The sequence below is a fragment of the Trachymyrmex septentrionalis genome, unplaced genomic scaffold (assembly GCF_001594115.1).
Source record: "Trachymyrmex septentrionalis isolate Tsep2-gDNA-1 unplaced genomic scaffold, Tsep1.0 scaffold16, whole genome shotgun sequence".
Lineage (NCBI taxonomy): Eukaryota > Metazoa > Arthropoda > Insecta > Hymenoptera > Formicidae > Trachymyrmex > Trachymyrmex septentrionalis.
The window spans coordinates 1,376,439-1,388,027 of NW_017304758.1; the positions used below are offsets into that span (position 1 = coordinate 1,376,439).

At 37.1% G+C, this 11,589-nt stretch overlaps 4 protein-coding genes across 6 annotated transcripts in view; all 4 read right to left on the reverse strand.

Annotated features, from left to right (window-relative positions):
• Positions 1 to 2,101, reverse strand: part of LOC108746149 (calsyntenin-1) — a 15,279-nt gene extending 13,178 nt beyond the window's left edge. Inside the window, exon 1 of the mRNA XM_018482723.1 lies at positions 1,625 to 2,101. Within this exon, the coding sequence (XP_018338225.1) occupies positions 1,625 to 1,748 (124 nt within the window). The 5' untranslated portion in view covers positions 1,749 to 2,101. The remainder of the gene's footprint in view (positions 1 to 1,624) is intronic.
• A 525-nt stretch (positions 2,102 to 2,626) lies between these two features.
• LOC108746181 (nucleoside diphosphate-linked moiety X motif 19-like) lies at positions 2,627 to 6,253 on the reverse strand. 3 transcript variants are annotated; one of them, XM_018482789.1, is made up of 6 exons: positions 6,176 to 6,253; positions 5,622 to 5,736; positions 3,985 to 4,318; positions 3,678 to 3,916; positions 3,449 to 3,598; positions 2,627 to 3,071 (listed from the first exon to the last, which is right to left on the reverse strand). In XM_018482789.1, exons 2-6 carry the CDS (start codon positions 5,703 to 5,705, stop codon positions 2,799 to 2,801), a joined length of 1,080 nt encoding a protein of 359 aa, XP_018338291.1. In that variant the 5' UTR covers positions 5,706 to 5,736; positions 6,176 to 6,253; the 3' UTR covers positions 2,627 to 2,798. The 3 variants fall into 3 exon arrangements, with proteins under 3 accessions (XP_018338291.1, XP_018338290.1, XP_018338289.1); XM_018482788.1 differs by having other exon boundaries at positions 5,622 to 5,751; positions 6,176 to 6,207; XM_018482787.1 differs by lacking the exon at positions 6,176 to 6,253 and having other exon boundaries at positions 5,622 to 5,884.
• A 78-nt stretch (positions 6,254 to 6,331) lies between these two features.
• Positions 6,332 to 7,075, reverse strand: LOC108746184 (succinate dehydrogenase assembly factor 3, mitochondrial). The gene is made up of 2 exons (XM_018482791.1): positions 6,787 to 7,075; positions 6,332 to 6,523 (listed from the first exon to the last, which is right to left on the reverse strand). The coding sequence occupies exons 1-2, from the start codon at positions 6,961 to 6,963 to the stop codon at positions 6,347 to 6,349; spliced, it is 354 nt and encodes a 117-aa protein (XP_018338293.1). The 5' UTR covers positions 6,964 to 7,075; the 3' UTR covers positions 6,332 to 6,346.
• A 989-nt stretch (positions 7,076 to 8,064) lies between these two features.
• Positions 8,065 to 11,589, reverse strand: part of LOC108746183 (cysteine dioxygenase type 1) — a 7,228-nt gene continuing 3,703 nt past the window's right edge. Inside the window, exons 2-5 of the mRNA XM_018482790.1 lie at positions 10,426 to 10,567; positions 10,215 to 10,320; positions 9,202 to 9,371; positions 8,065 to 8,309 (exon numbers count right to left, since the gene is read on the reverse strand). Of these exons, the coding sequence (XP_018338292.1) occupies positions 8,274 to 8,309; positions 9,202 to 9,371; positions 10,215 to 10,320; positions 10,426 to 10,567 (454 nt within the window). The 3' untranslated portion in view covers positions 8,065 to 8,273. The remainder of the gene's footprint in view (positions 8,310 to 9,201; positions 9,372 to 10,214; positions 10,321 to 10,425; positions 10,568 to 11,589) is intronic.

Consider the following 11,589-nt stretch of genomic DNA (forward strand, 5'->3'; position numbering starts at 1 on the left):
TACACACGTATTCTTTTCTTGTAATTCAGATATAGCAACTTTCGTTTATTCTTATTTGCCTTTGTAAGTTTATTGTTTGAATTTCAAGAGTCTAGTCTATTAGTAGAGCTTATTGTGGATCCCTATAGGTTAAGAATCAGCATTTTTTTCCAGTGTATCGATTTGTCTGTCGTCGTGTCTTTTATTGCCATTCACATTCTGTTTACATCAAGTCCAAGACTGTGTAAAAAAGAAAAGTGCAGTCGATCGCTCCGTCAGGTGCGACGCGAGAAGAGAGCCGTATTTAACGCGAGCAAAAAAGAGACGACGACGCATCGTTATGCTTCTCTTTTAGCGGCAGGCGACCTCGTGTCGCATTGACAATGAGACGTATTTCGACAATTCTATCGCCGCGTCCCTTATATACGAACACGCGAATGGGATTTTACCGGCGTCGCCGAAAATTTTGCATAACACGATTATTCTCGTCGTTCCGCGAATTTGGGCGTGTTAACATGCAACGCGTCGGCAAATCCCGAATTTCTCTCACGGCGCGACGTCGCGCGATTCCGAACAGAATCAACCGGTGCTCTGGCACGACAATTATCTCGGACGCGAAAAATCAAAACGAGCGTCGCGGCGAATCGATTTCGGTCAAGATTCGTAAGATCTCTCAGACATTCATAGACTATTCTTATTTCGAAATGATCTTAAGTAATATCTTAACATGCTAACACGACTAATACATCTAATTGATTCGTAACATCTTAAGACAGTAAAATATAAGACTGTTAAATATAAGAATTGATTATGAATATTTCAACGTCGGAGAAGCAAGAATATTTTACTCCAAACTCTTCCAGCGTTCCTTTTAAACACGTCCTCGACACCTTACCGTTACGTCACGCGGAGACTCCAGCTGCGTTTCGATATTTATTGTTACTGCTGAAAGCCTATAGTGCACGTGACGTATGCTATAGATTTTCGACACTTGACAGTGAATATTGGAACGTAGTCCCCGTAAGGTCCGTCGAGAGATATCAACAATCAAGCGCGGTCGGTCCGAGCGCGGTGGTCCGCTTAACCGAACTCCCCCGCATTATTTTTTCTTTCTCTCCTTGGAGCCCGTTTTCTCTCAGGTAAAAGAATCGTTCTAGGGTTTAACAGCCGCCTTTCTTTCCTCGCCCGTTTCGCGCGGCGGTGGCGACGGCGTCGGCGGCGGCGGCGGTGGCGGTGGCAGAGACGGCGGTATATCGACCGGGTGGGCGCAGTGCAACGTTCAACTCGTCGTATTGTATAATATAACGAGAGACGGAGGCACAGGCACGCACACGGTCAATGAGATCGCCGTGTAACAGCCACGTCGGACCGCAGGTGCCTGTTATTGCTCGTCGCACCTGCGGACCGCCGCGCCGCGTCGCGACGCGGTGCGGCGCGGTGCGGCGCGAGCTGCGACGTCTTCGACGGAAACGAGGAGAAAGTTCGAGGATTCGAAGAAACACGCGTGATCAGCGTTACTCGCTCGCGAACCGGATATTACAGACGGAGAAGAATGTAGGGCACGGCGGCGTCGGTCGGTGACGGCGGCGAGACCAGGTACGAAACCTGATTCGAAAGGAGAAAAAAAGAGAAAAGACCGAATCACCTCCATGATCGAAGGAGCTCGAAGGTGTCGACTCGAAGGCCGCGGCGATGCTCGCGTGGGTGAGCCCCACGTAGAGGGCCAGCAGCCCGCAGAGCAGCGCACCCGTCGTCGCCTGCGGCAGCATATTTCCTCCGCTCCTCCTCGTTCTCGTTTCTCGATTCTCGTCGTCACAGGATCGTGGCTGCCTGGCCGCGCGCGGCGTGGCTTACGAGGCACCTTTACTACGCGTCCTTATAACGCGCTTCTCTCCGCTCTCGGTCACTCGTTGACTCTCTCTCGGCGGTGCTAAATGTCTCACTCGCGCGCGCACTCCGGAGTACACTTCGCTTTTTAAAGGAGCATCGCCGACTGACTGCACGGAACGGACTCTGTCGCTCGCGCGCGTGCTCGCCTCGCTCGCTCGCTCGTTCGCTCACTCGCACTCGCGACGAGGGCACACCGCACACACAATCGCGGAGTCAATATTTGAGCGGAATATCGATTTGCCGGAGTCAGAAGAGAGAGGAGACGTCAGTGCCGATTCTCGCCGCGCTGCCCCGGAGCGGCGCTGCCGGCGTCGGCGCGCGCGACACCTTAAACCCCGTTTACACGATTTTTCCCCTTCCCGATTACTACCAGTGTTGTATTCTGCGCAAGTTCCAATCCACAAGAGTCCAAGACCCGTGCTCTGTCTATCCAACCTTCTGAATTTATTTACTAATATTACCTTTAATTAATATTGTGAAAAATATGCGCAAAAGCCGCACGAGAGGTATAAAGAATATTTAACTTTTATTTACGAATTTTTAATCGTCATCTTTAAAACGCGTTACGCACCACGCAGAGTGCTTCGCACATATATTCTTACATGTGTTTAAAAAATTATCAGGTAACGGGTGTTCACGTATTTAATAAAATTTTAATGCTAACATGTTTACAATGTTAATAATTTATTGCATAAATACGAATATGCATGTTATATTATACAGAAATATAACAAAGATCATTTATGTTATATATTTATTTACAAGTCATTATTTTATCATTATTTTAGAAACATTCTGCCGACAATGACAACCCCTTACCAAATCATACAATGTTTAACATTTGTTCAACACTTAAACATATTTAAAAATATCTTCTTCGAGCAAATTATCTGAAAACCGAAATCGAATTTGTTTCTCTATTATTCATCTTAAAGCTTATTTTTGGATTCCACATTTCTATTTGAATGATATCCAGGTCTTGGAAATACCACGCGATTATCTTTGCCATTATCGGTAAAAATTATGTTAACTTGCGTGTCGAGAAATATTATTCTGTTTTTTATCAGGGTTATCTTCTCAAATTCATCTACAGTAATATCCGATTTATCGATTATTTGTTGTTCATACAACTCAATTTCCTTCGGGTACATCGTATCTTCAGGGATGACAAACACGATACCATCCTTCAATTGCACCGCTACCTACAAAATATATTTATCAGCAACACAATAAAATATTGCATATTTTTATAATTATTTATGATGAAGATTATCCGTCTCATACAGCAGAAACTTGCAGCAACATTGTCGTTTTCAATGTTGCTGCAATATTGTTGAAACAATCTGTGCTGTATGGGATGCAATACAAAAGCTTACAGTAACCTTACTGCAACGTTACTGCAATGTTACTGGAATATTGCTGAAAAGTTACAATATTACTGCGAGCTTCTGCACAGATTGTTTCATCAATATTACAGCAACACTGCCAACGTTGCAGCAATGTTACGCTGCAAACTTTTGTGCTGCGAAATATTTAGCACTTCAACAGTTCTAGCAATGGAACAATTTAGCTTACGTACCGGTAAATACAGCTCTTGCACGCCTTTTTTATTGCGTTCCTTGGCGATATCCAGGAGATTATCTATACTTTTAATTTTGGTCAACCTGGCAATCTCGATCTGTTGCGGCGGTCCGAAACATGTCGAAGAAAACTCCTCCGGAGAGAACCACTGAATTCAATTTTAGTGATTAGTGCTTACGGAAGGATACGCGTTATCTATCGAACTAACTAATATGTAAGTGTCTCACTTGTAGATCCTCCATTTCTATAGCTTCATATTCAGCGTGTGGCATATGCGGTATGCAAGCCAAGTAAAAAGCGGTGTTGAAGCGTTTAATCTTGCGCTCATACGTAGGTCCCAACCAATTCCTCCATTCATATAGCGCCCATAAGTCCGGATAACACTCCAACTTCTGACAGAGATTGAGAAATTCCGTCGCATCATTGTGGACTTTGTTCTGCCACGTTTGCAGCTCGCCCTCAGGAACTGAAAATTATCCAATAAATGTTATATTAGCTGTAAATTTATTCATAATTCCTTACGTAATTTCTTACTTGATACGTGCTCAGCCCAACTAGAATGAGCATCGCCGTCTTTACGTCTGCATAGCAGTATCCCGCATTCCTCAAAGGTCTCGCGAATCGCCGTAATGCGTAGCGAGATTTCTCTGAGCAACTCGTTCTCCTTTGATTGAAAAAGTTGCGGCCGCGACACGGTTTTTGGTACCAGAGATGCAAGCCTATCATTGTCCAGACCGAAAGTACTGAAATATTCGTACCATTTCAGATTGACATCAGCTGGGTCCACTGTGCCACCCGGGAAGACGTATAACCCTGGCATGAAACTCGACTTTTGATGACGCTTCAGGCATAGCAGCTTGTAATTGTGCTGAAATCATGAATTATGCCTGTAGCCTCATTCTAAAATAGCAAATTTAGTCATTGGATTGATACCTATTAAAGACTTTATATAAAACATCTAAATACAGTCGCATAATATAGGTTCATCATTGTATTATAGTCTGTTCTTATTTTAAAACAGTCTTAAACAATGTCTTAAAATGCTAATATTGCTCTGTGATTAGCTTATAACATTTTAAGACCATATTTAAAACGACCTTAACATTGACTATGAATTCTGGCTATAGACTATTTCCCTTTTAGAAGACACTGTTGACACAAATGTTGTTCTAATCTTTTTAACATTCAATGAATAACAAAAATAGAATAATATTTGTCGACTGTATCTCTTAAAAGCAAAGCAGTCATAAGGTCTGTTTTTTTATTCCTGCACTGGACTACACTAGAACTTTCTTTCTTGCTTTCGCTAAATATCAAACATCATGCTTATTTCTCTTTAAGTTTCAAAAGTGCATACTAGTTCGGCAAGAAAATAGACTTATTATAATCAACTTTGATAATGAACCTGTACAATACAGATCATTCCAGCAATATTGCAGCAATACATTGCATTGTACAATAATATCGCAGTAGCATTACAAACGTTGCAATAATGTTACTGCAAATTTGTGCTGCATGGAAAATAATACAAGTAGATTCTGTTCAATAATGTGACAATGGATACTTTTTATTTGGTGACACAAATTAATACAATTTCTATCTTTGTATTCACTGAAAGTCAAGAAAAATAGAATGGTGCTTGTATCGAAATATCACTAAATGGAAAAAAACATCCTATATTGGGTATTTTATGTAAATAGCACTGCAAGCTTTTGTGCTGTAAGGGATATTACCGAACAATGCAAGGTTGATGCAAACATTGATGCAGCTATCTTGCCGTTAAACTGCTAACAATACATAATACACTATTGCCTGCATGTTGCTACAATGTCGGTATATTTGAAGTCATTGAAGACAAATCTACGGCAAGTTGCGAGTATCATATGCAATCACAGATTTGTGTGATTTTGCCAAGACAGGCTTTACTACCTGGCATGTTCGTTGATATGTAACAATGAATCACGTATACATTATTGTTATAAATATAATCATAAATAAACAGTTCAATGTAAAAACGTATATCGTAAACGTATATAAACGTAAATCGAAATCTGTCGAAATCTTTCTCATTCCACGCTACAGCTGTGGAGCGAGAAAGTGTCGATCGAGTCTTCGTCACGCGACCAGAATGCATACACGTCGCTATTGTATTATATTGTATATGCACTTACGATTGCAGGCGACACCATGCGACTGTACGTTTGCCCGTGACGTGCTGCTAATATCAAACTCGCCGCGTCAGACCAGGCCTTCATCTTTCCACGATTTCTCTTACACGCGTGAAAACTGTGAATAAAAAATCTACTAACAAAGCAGAAATTTACCTATCAATAATCTTTCCGAGCTGTACTGAATTATTAAAGTGATGAATTGCATTACTCCGTGATAACGAAATTCACTTCGATTGCGTTATTGCGTTATCGTTTATTCAAAAACTAGATATGTAAATGATTATTATATTTGTAAGTATTATATGCCATATGTTATTACGTGCTATAAATAGCAAGAATTAAGCACTGATGTCACGTTTTTATTATCAGGTTGTGCATCAAATCAACATAATAAATTACAGCTTCACTTGCTTGCTATTGTATTTCCTAATTTAATTATTGTCTGCATTTATCATCGTATCAATAACACTACACTTCTAACAGTCTCTCGCACTCAATAATTATATTTATTATTTAAATAACAGCTATCAATAATAACAAACAACAATTATTACACAATACGATCGTCAAGTGAACGACATCGCTGAGTTGGGTTGTGCGGGAAAAATCATTTATTTGTATTTCACAACGATACAACTCTGACAGTCCAAGTGCGCTGAGTCTCCAGAGCCTCACGATCAGCTGTAGCCATGTCACGGACACGTATGCCAGACACAGCCACGTAGCTATGTTTTCTTCGCGTCCTTCGGCTTCCCCGTCGCCGCGATCATCAGCTCATACAGCTGGCACACTTGTTCGTCTCGCAGCTTCACGATATCTTCTTCCTTCAGATATCGCCCTAATGGTTTTGCCGTATGAGGACCTCTCAACCCAAGCTGCTCGGCGAGAGACACTGCGTAATTCTACGGAGAAGGAGGAGTTCACAAGGTCTATTTGCATTGCTAATTGCACTTTTGGCATTCAGAATCTTTTCTCTCTCTCTCTCTCTCTCTCTCTGCCCTACATCAAAATATATATTTATCTCGTTTTAAGTGTAAAAATCTCGGGAATTTCAAACAACGCGATAAATCTATGATTGCACCACGTTTCATCTCGAGCTCGCACGCGAGAACATAACCTCAAATAACGCGCTCGCGCGGTTAACGAATGACGCGCCTTTACTTACAGTCCATTCGTGGAGAAAGGTGATCGCCTCGCTCTCGGCGCATTCCTTATGCCTCCGGAACTCATCGCGAACGTAACCATCGCCCAAGGGTCGGACCTCGGCCGGTAGACCGCGATGTAACCTCAAAATTGTCTTGTACAGCATCCGGACGCGCTGCACGTGCGTCCGGGAGCCCATGACCGTGTGATGCACGCGCTTGCGGACACAGCGCTGCTATATTTGTCAATTATCATCGATCCCGCTATTTATTCTATTGTTAATTGTACTACCTGATTTCTCACCATTGTCGAGATGAAATTTTCTGTAATAATGATCGTGAATATAACGTGATTTTCTGAGAAAACTTGGCATCCGTCGAAGGTGCTTCGTCGAAAATTGACTGTCGGTTAAATTAATTCTAATAAAAAATTTTGAAAATATTCGTGCGACAGTAATATTTTAACGAATTATAGCCATAAATTTCGAAAATTCTCTGTATTTTATATATATATATATACACATTGTACATAATAATTTAAATCGCCTTATAAACAAAGACTCTCGCTTCTCAGTAAATATTACATTACATCAATTTATAATTTTCTATTCAATAATTATTACGTACAACATATGTTTTTATTACCTTTATAGACATTTAATACTAGTACTAGTACTAGCCAATTAAATACTTATTTTGAGATTAAAAAGTACTGTCAATAGTATTTTCAATATTCAAAATAAGTATTAATAATACACTTTCAATTAAGGTAAATGATTAATAAATATAAGTCCAAGGGGAACAAGAAAGCCAAAATATAATATCAATATAATATTATTAACCGATTATTGACCAAATTTATGTCTTTTTTTTTTGTCATGATTCAATCAATCAATCACTATTTTGACTTCCTTCTTGAGAGAGTATATTTATATTGCTAAATGGAAAATTACAATGTTGATATAATTCTTTATACAATAATTATGTTATTTTTTATAATTTATCGAGTTATTAATTATTGACAGAGGAATGTTCGTCAGTATTTTAATGACAGATAAGAGCTTAATGCATAAAATATATAAAATAAAAAATATTTTTTTTTACATTCTTTATTTGATTAGTAATTTAACTTATTTATAGATTAAATTAAATAACAAAATAAAGGACTCTTTCTAAACATAATAAACAAAAATTATTTATAGATATTATTATTTATAGATAGATTATTATTTATAGATATCATAAAAGAAATAGATATGAAAATGTACGTATTCTCTTATATAAAAATATCTACAGATCCTTACAAGTAAATTTAAATATTTAAATACGATTACAATGTCGAAAATTGGACAATATAAGTAATAACACAATTGTTAACGTTTTAGTTAATTCATGCATAGTGAACATAGATCCAATCCAAGAAAATGCAAATCGTTTTCCGTATACGATTACAATGTCGCATACGCTTAATTGGCATATCGTTGGTGGTGTTTCTGTTCTCTTGCTCAGATTAGTTATCCTCGGGAGATCTGGCATCTTGAATTTGCTATAAATTATACATTTGTTAAATTTCCGCTTGCTCTTCTACTGGCGGATCCAGGAACTTCTGAGGCACTTGGCGGATTTATATACTTTTGGATTGTTAATAAGTTTCTTTAACCCCAAATGCGCTTAAAGCGAACTAGCAAGAAAAAAAAAACATTGCATTATTTTCCACAGTTTTCGTACTTTACCGTTCTTATTTTTGAATTTGCGTCGCAAGCGAAAAATTGTTCAAAAATATGTATCAAATACAAAAAGGTTTTATATTGAAATTATTATTGGCATGTATTAAAAAAATAATACCTCTACTTATTCAGGCAAACGGATAGAAAATAAAAGCTGCAACATAAACTTTTGCATAACACGATGTCTACAATAAAGCAGTAAGCCTTAAAAATCTAGGAGTTTCTTAAATTAAAAAATATTTTTGGAATATCAAAATTGCAGTGATTAAATATTTTAAAAATATTAAAAATATAATATATTGCTATAAATATTTTAAAAAAATAAGATACTCAAGGTAGTCAATTGCCTCCATCGTGGATTCGCCAGTGTTTTCACTCGTTAGACTTTTATTGATATCAATTAGGCATACTCAATCATGTTAGGACTTGTGAAACTTAATTGTATGAAAATAGAAAAAGAAATTGAAGAAAGATATGAATAAAGACGTTCCGCTAGTTTGATGTGAACTAAATCTAGAATTTTTCTGTAAAGAGACGAAGATTCGATTACGTTCTTCCGTAACTGAATTTAAATCTTTGTAATGACTTCCAGCGTCGTAAATGCAACTTCGGGATGCTGCAAGATTCTTTGATATGCGTCTTGGCGGAGAGGTAGATCGAGAATTGCGCGGTAAGATAAAACTTTTGAGAGATATGCAAATAGTTTTTTACCCGGTTTCTTCCTTCCCCGTACTTGGACCAGAATGTGACCTTACACGTAGACTTTTGCCCGGTCTGCTTGTTGAAGACCGAGCACGACGAGAATGGCGGCGAGTACAGATGCAGGGAGACCGCGGGATTCACCGCGCTTGGATTTTCGACACGGTGCAAACCTAGTGAATCTTTCGAATGGAAAAAAATATCGGAGATTATTTTAAAATATGTATACACATACAGAATTATATTATTCGCGTAAAAAAGGATTTTATTTGTAAATAAAATAAAAGATTCACGCTTGTAATTTTGTTTTAGAATTACTTCACGTTTACAAAAATGATCAGAGTATGTATTATAAAAAATACTGTTCGAAATGGATTTTGGTCAAAATTATTGTATTTTCACTGAAAAAACACAATAGAAAAAAAAAACAGTAGAAATCTAGGGAATAATTGAACAATTTCGATTGAAATCCATTTCAAATAGTACATAATACAGTGAATGTAAAAGGTATTCATACAGAGGACGTACTTTTAAAAATAATTTATTTTTCGAAAGAAAAGATTAATTAGCAATTTATTAATAAAGAATAAGATAAGTAGATCGTATAATTCTCAAAATTATTTTTTAAAAAGATGTGTAATAATTAAAATATATTATTTTAATTATAATAAACGTAAATGAAAAATTGTATTATTTGAACGCATAAAAAGTATTCATTTAGTCGAGAGAAACTTAGTTTTTCTAATTTAGTTTCATGAACACAGTAATTTTTACGGAATTTTTTTATTTATATTAAGACAGAACGTACTGTTAATAAATTGCTAATTAATGTTTATTTTCTAAAATGCTACAAATAAGGTTTTTCTAGAATCAAAATCTCCCCTATACAAATATCTTTTGTATTTCACCAGACTCGATGCTCGACTCGACAATAAAATAAATTGTTAAAATGTTATTTTTTAATCCTCATTTGTACTGAATATGTAAGACTTATCGTTTAGGATTTAATTTAAAAAAAGTCATACCATTAATATAACAGATCTCGTTTATATCAAGCGTGTTCTTCTCGAGTTCCTTGAGTTCCTCCGCATCATTTTTCATCTCCGATCTTTTGGGCCACGCGTACCTCGTCTAACAATAAAAAATAACGCACTTTGGTATCTCAGTTTTACATCACAATGTATGTATGATACGTGGTCTGAAATGATTCCCAATAATTATCCGTAATTTCTGTACCTCGCATAATTTCCCCTGGAGTATTTTCATTACACAATGCGAGTTGGCATGATCGTGTATGGCTGACCCATGACCTTCTCCCCAGCACAATATCATGAGATTGAACCTGCCGTTTCCTTCGTCAACTAAGTTTCTGGTATATCTGCACACAAAGCGTCGAGTGTTACAATTTAATATTTTTCCTTCGAAAATGTTGTCCGACCAGTCAGAATTTTCTTATTCCGTTGCTATCGATCGGTACCTTTCGAAAATCTCGGTGCACATTTCAAATGCGCATACACCTTAAACGATTATTACGTGTACAGATTTTAATCACATAGTATGTATATCTACATATATACACACACACGTTCGATTCGGTCAACAAAATAAATATTGATCTATCTTAAGTAACATATTTATCAATATAATTAATTCGAATCTGTATTTCTTTTAGCACAAAAAGAATTAGTACAAAATTACTTTTAAATCGGTATAGATTTTGCAAGAAATAAACTAGTCCTTTAAAAAATACATATCACAATATTGCTAAAACTTAAATGAATTATAATACTTGACATATATGTTTTAGTTTTAGCTCAGATTAGATGTTTAAATTGTAGTGCGATTAAAAAAGCTTAACAGGTGAAAATAAAGAAAACCCTAAAAAATCTAAATTAGTCCGAATTGGTAATACAATAGTGTTATTAAATAATTATCAACTTTTTGTAACATTTCACAATTACTTTACCGTCCTAAAAAAACAATTACCTCAACGTCCCAAAAATACAATTATTTACGAGAAGCATTAATGTAGAGTGCACGATTTACGAATCGGTGATCTGTGATTCCAGCAGTGAAATGTGAGATGCAGCAGAGCGAATATAATTTGAAAGTTCCAATGTTTCACACGGCATACGTTTCGTCCGCATTTTTTTTTTTCACGAATGTCATGCGATGTAGAGATACCAATGTTCTCTGGATTGCGCAGAACACAATCATGGAGAAAGGGAATATATACATGGAAAGTACGTATAATACATATAACCAACTATATATGTATATATATGTGTATATATATATATATATACACACACACACACATATAACACACACACATATAACACACACACACACACACACACACACACACACACACACACACACACACACACACACACACAC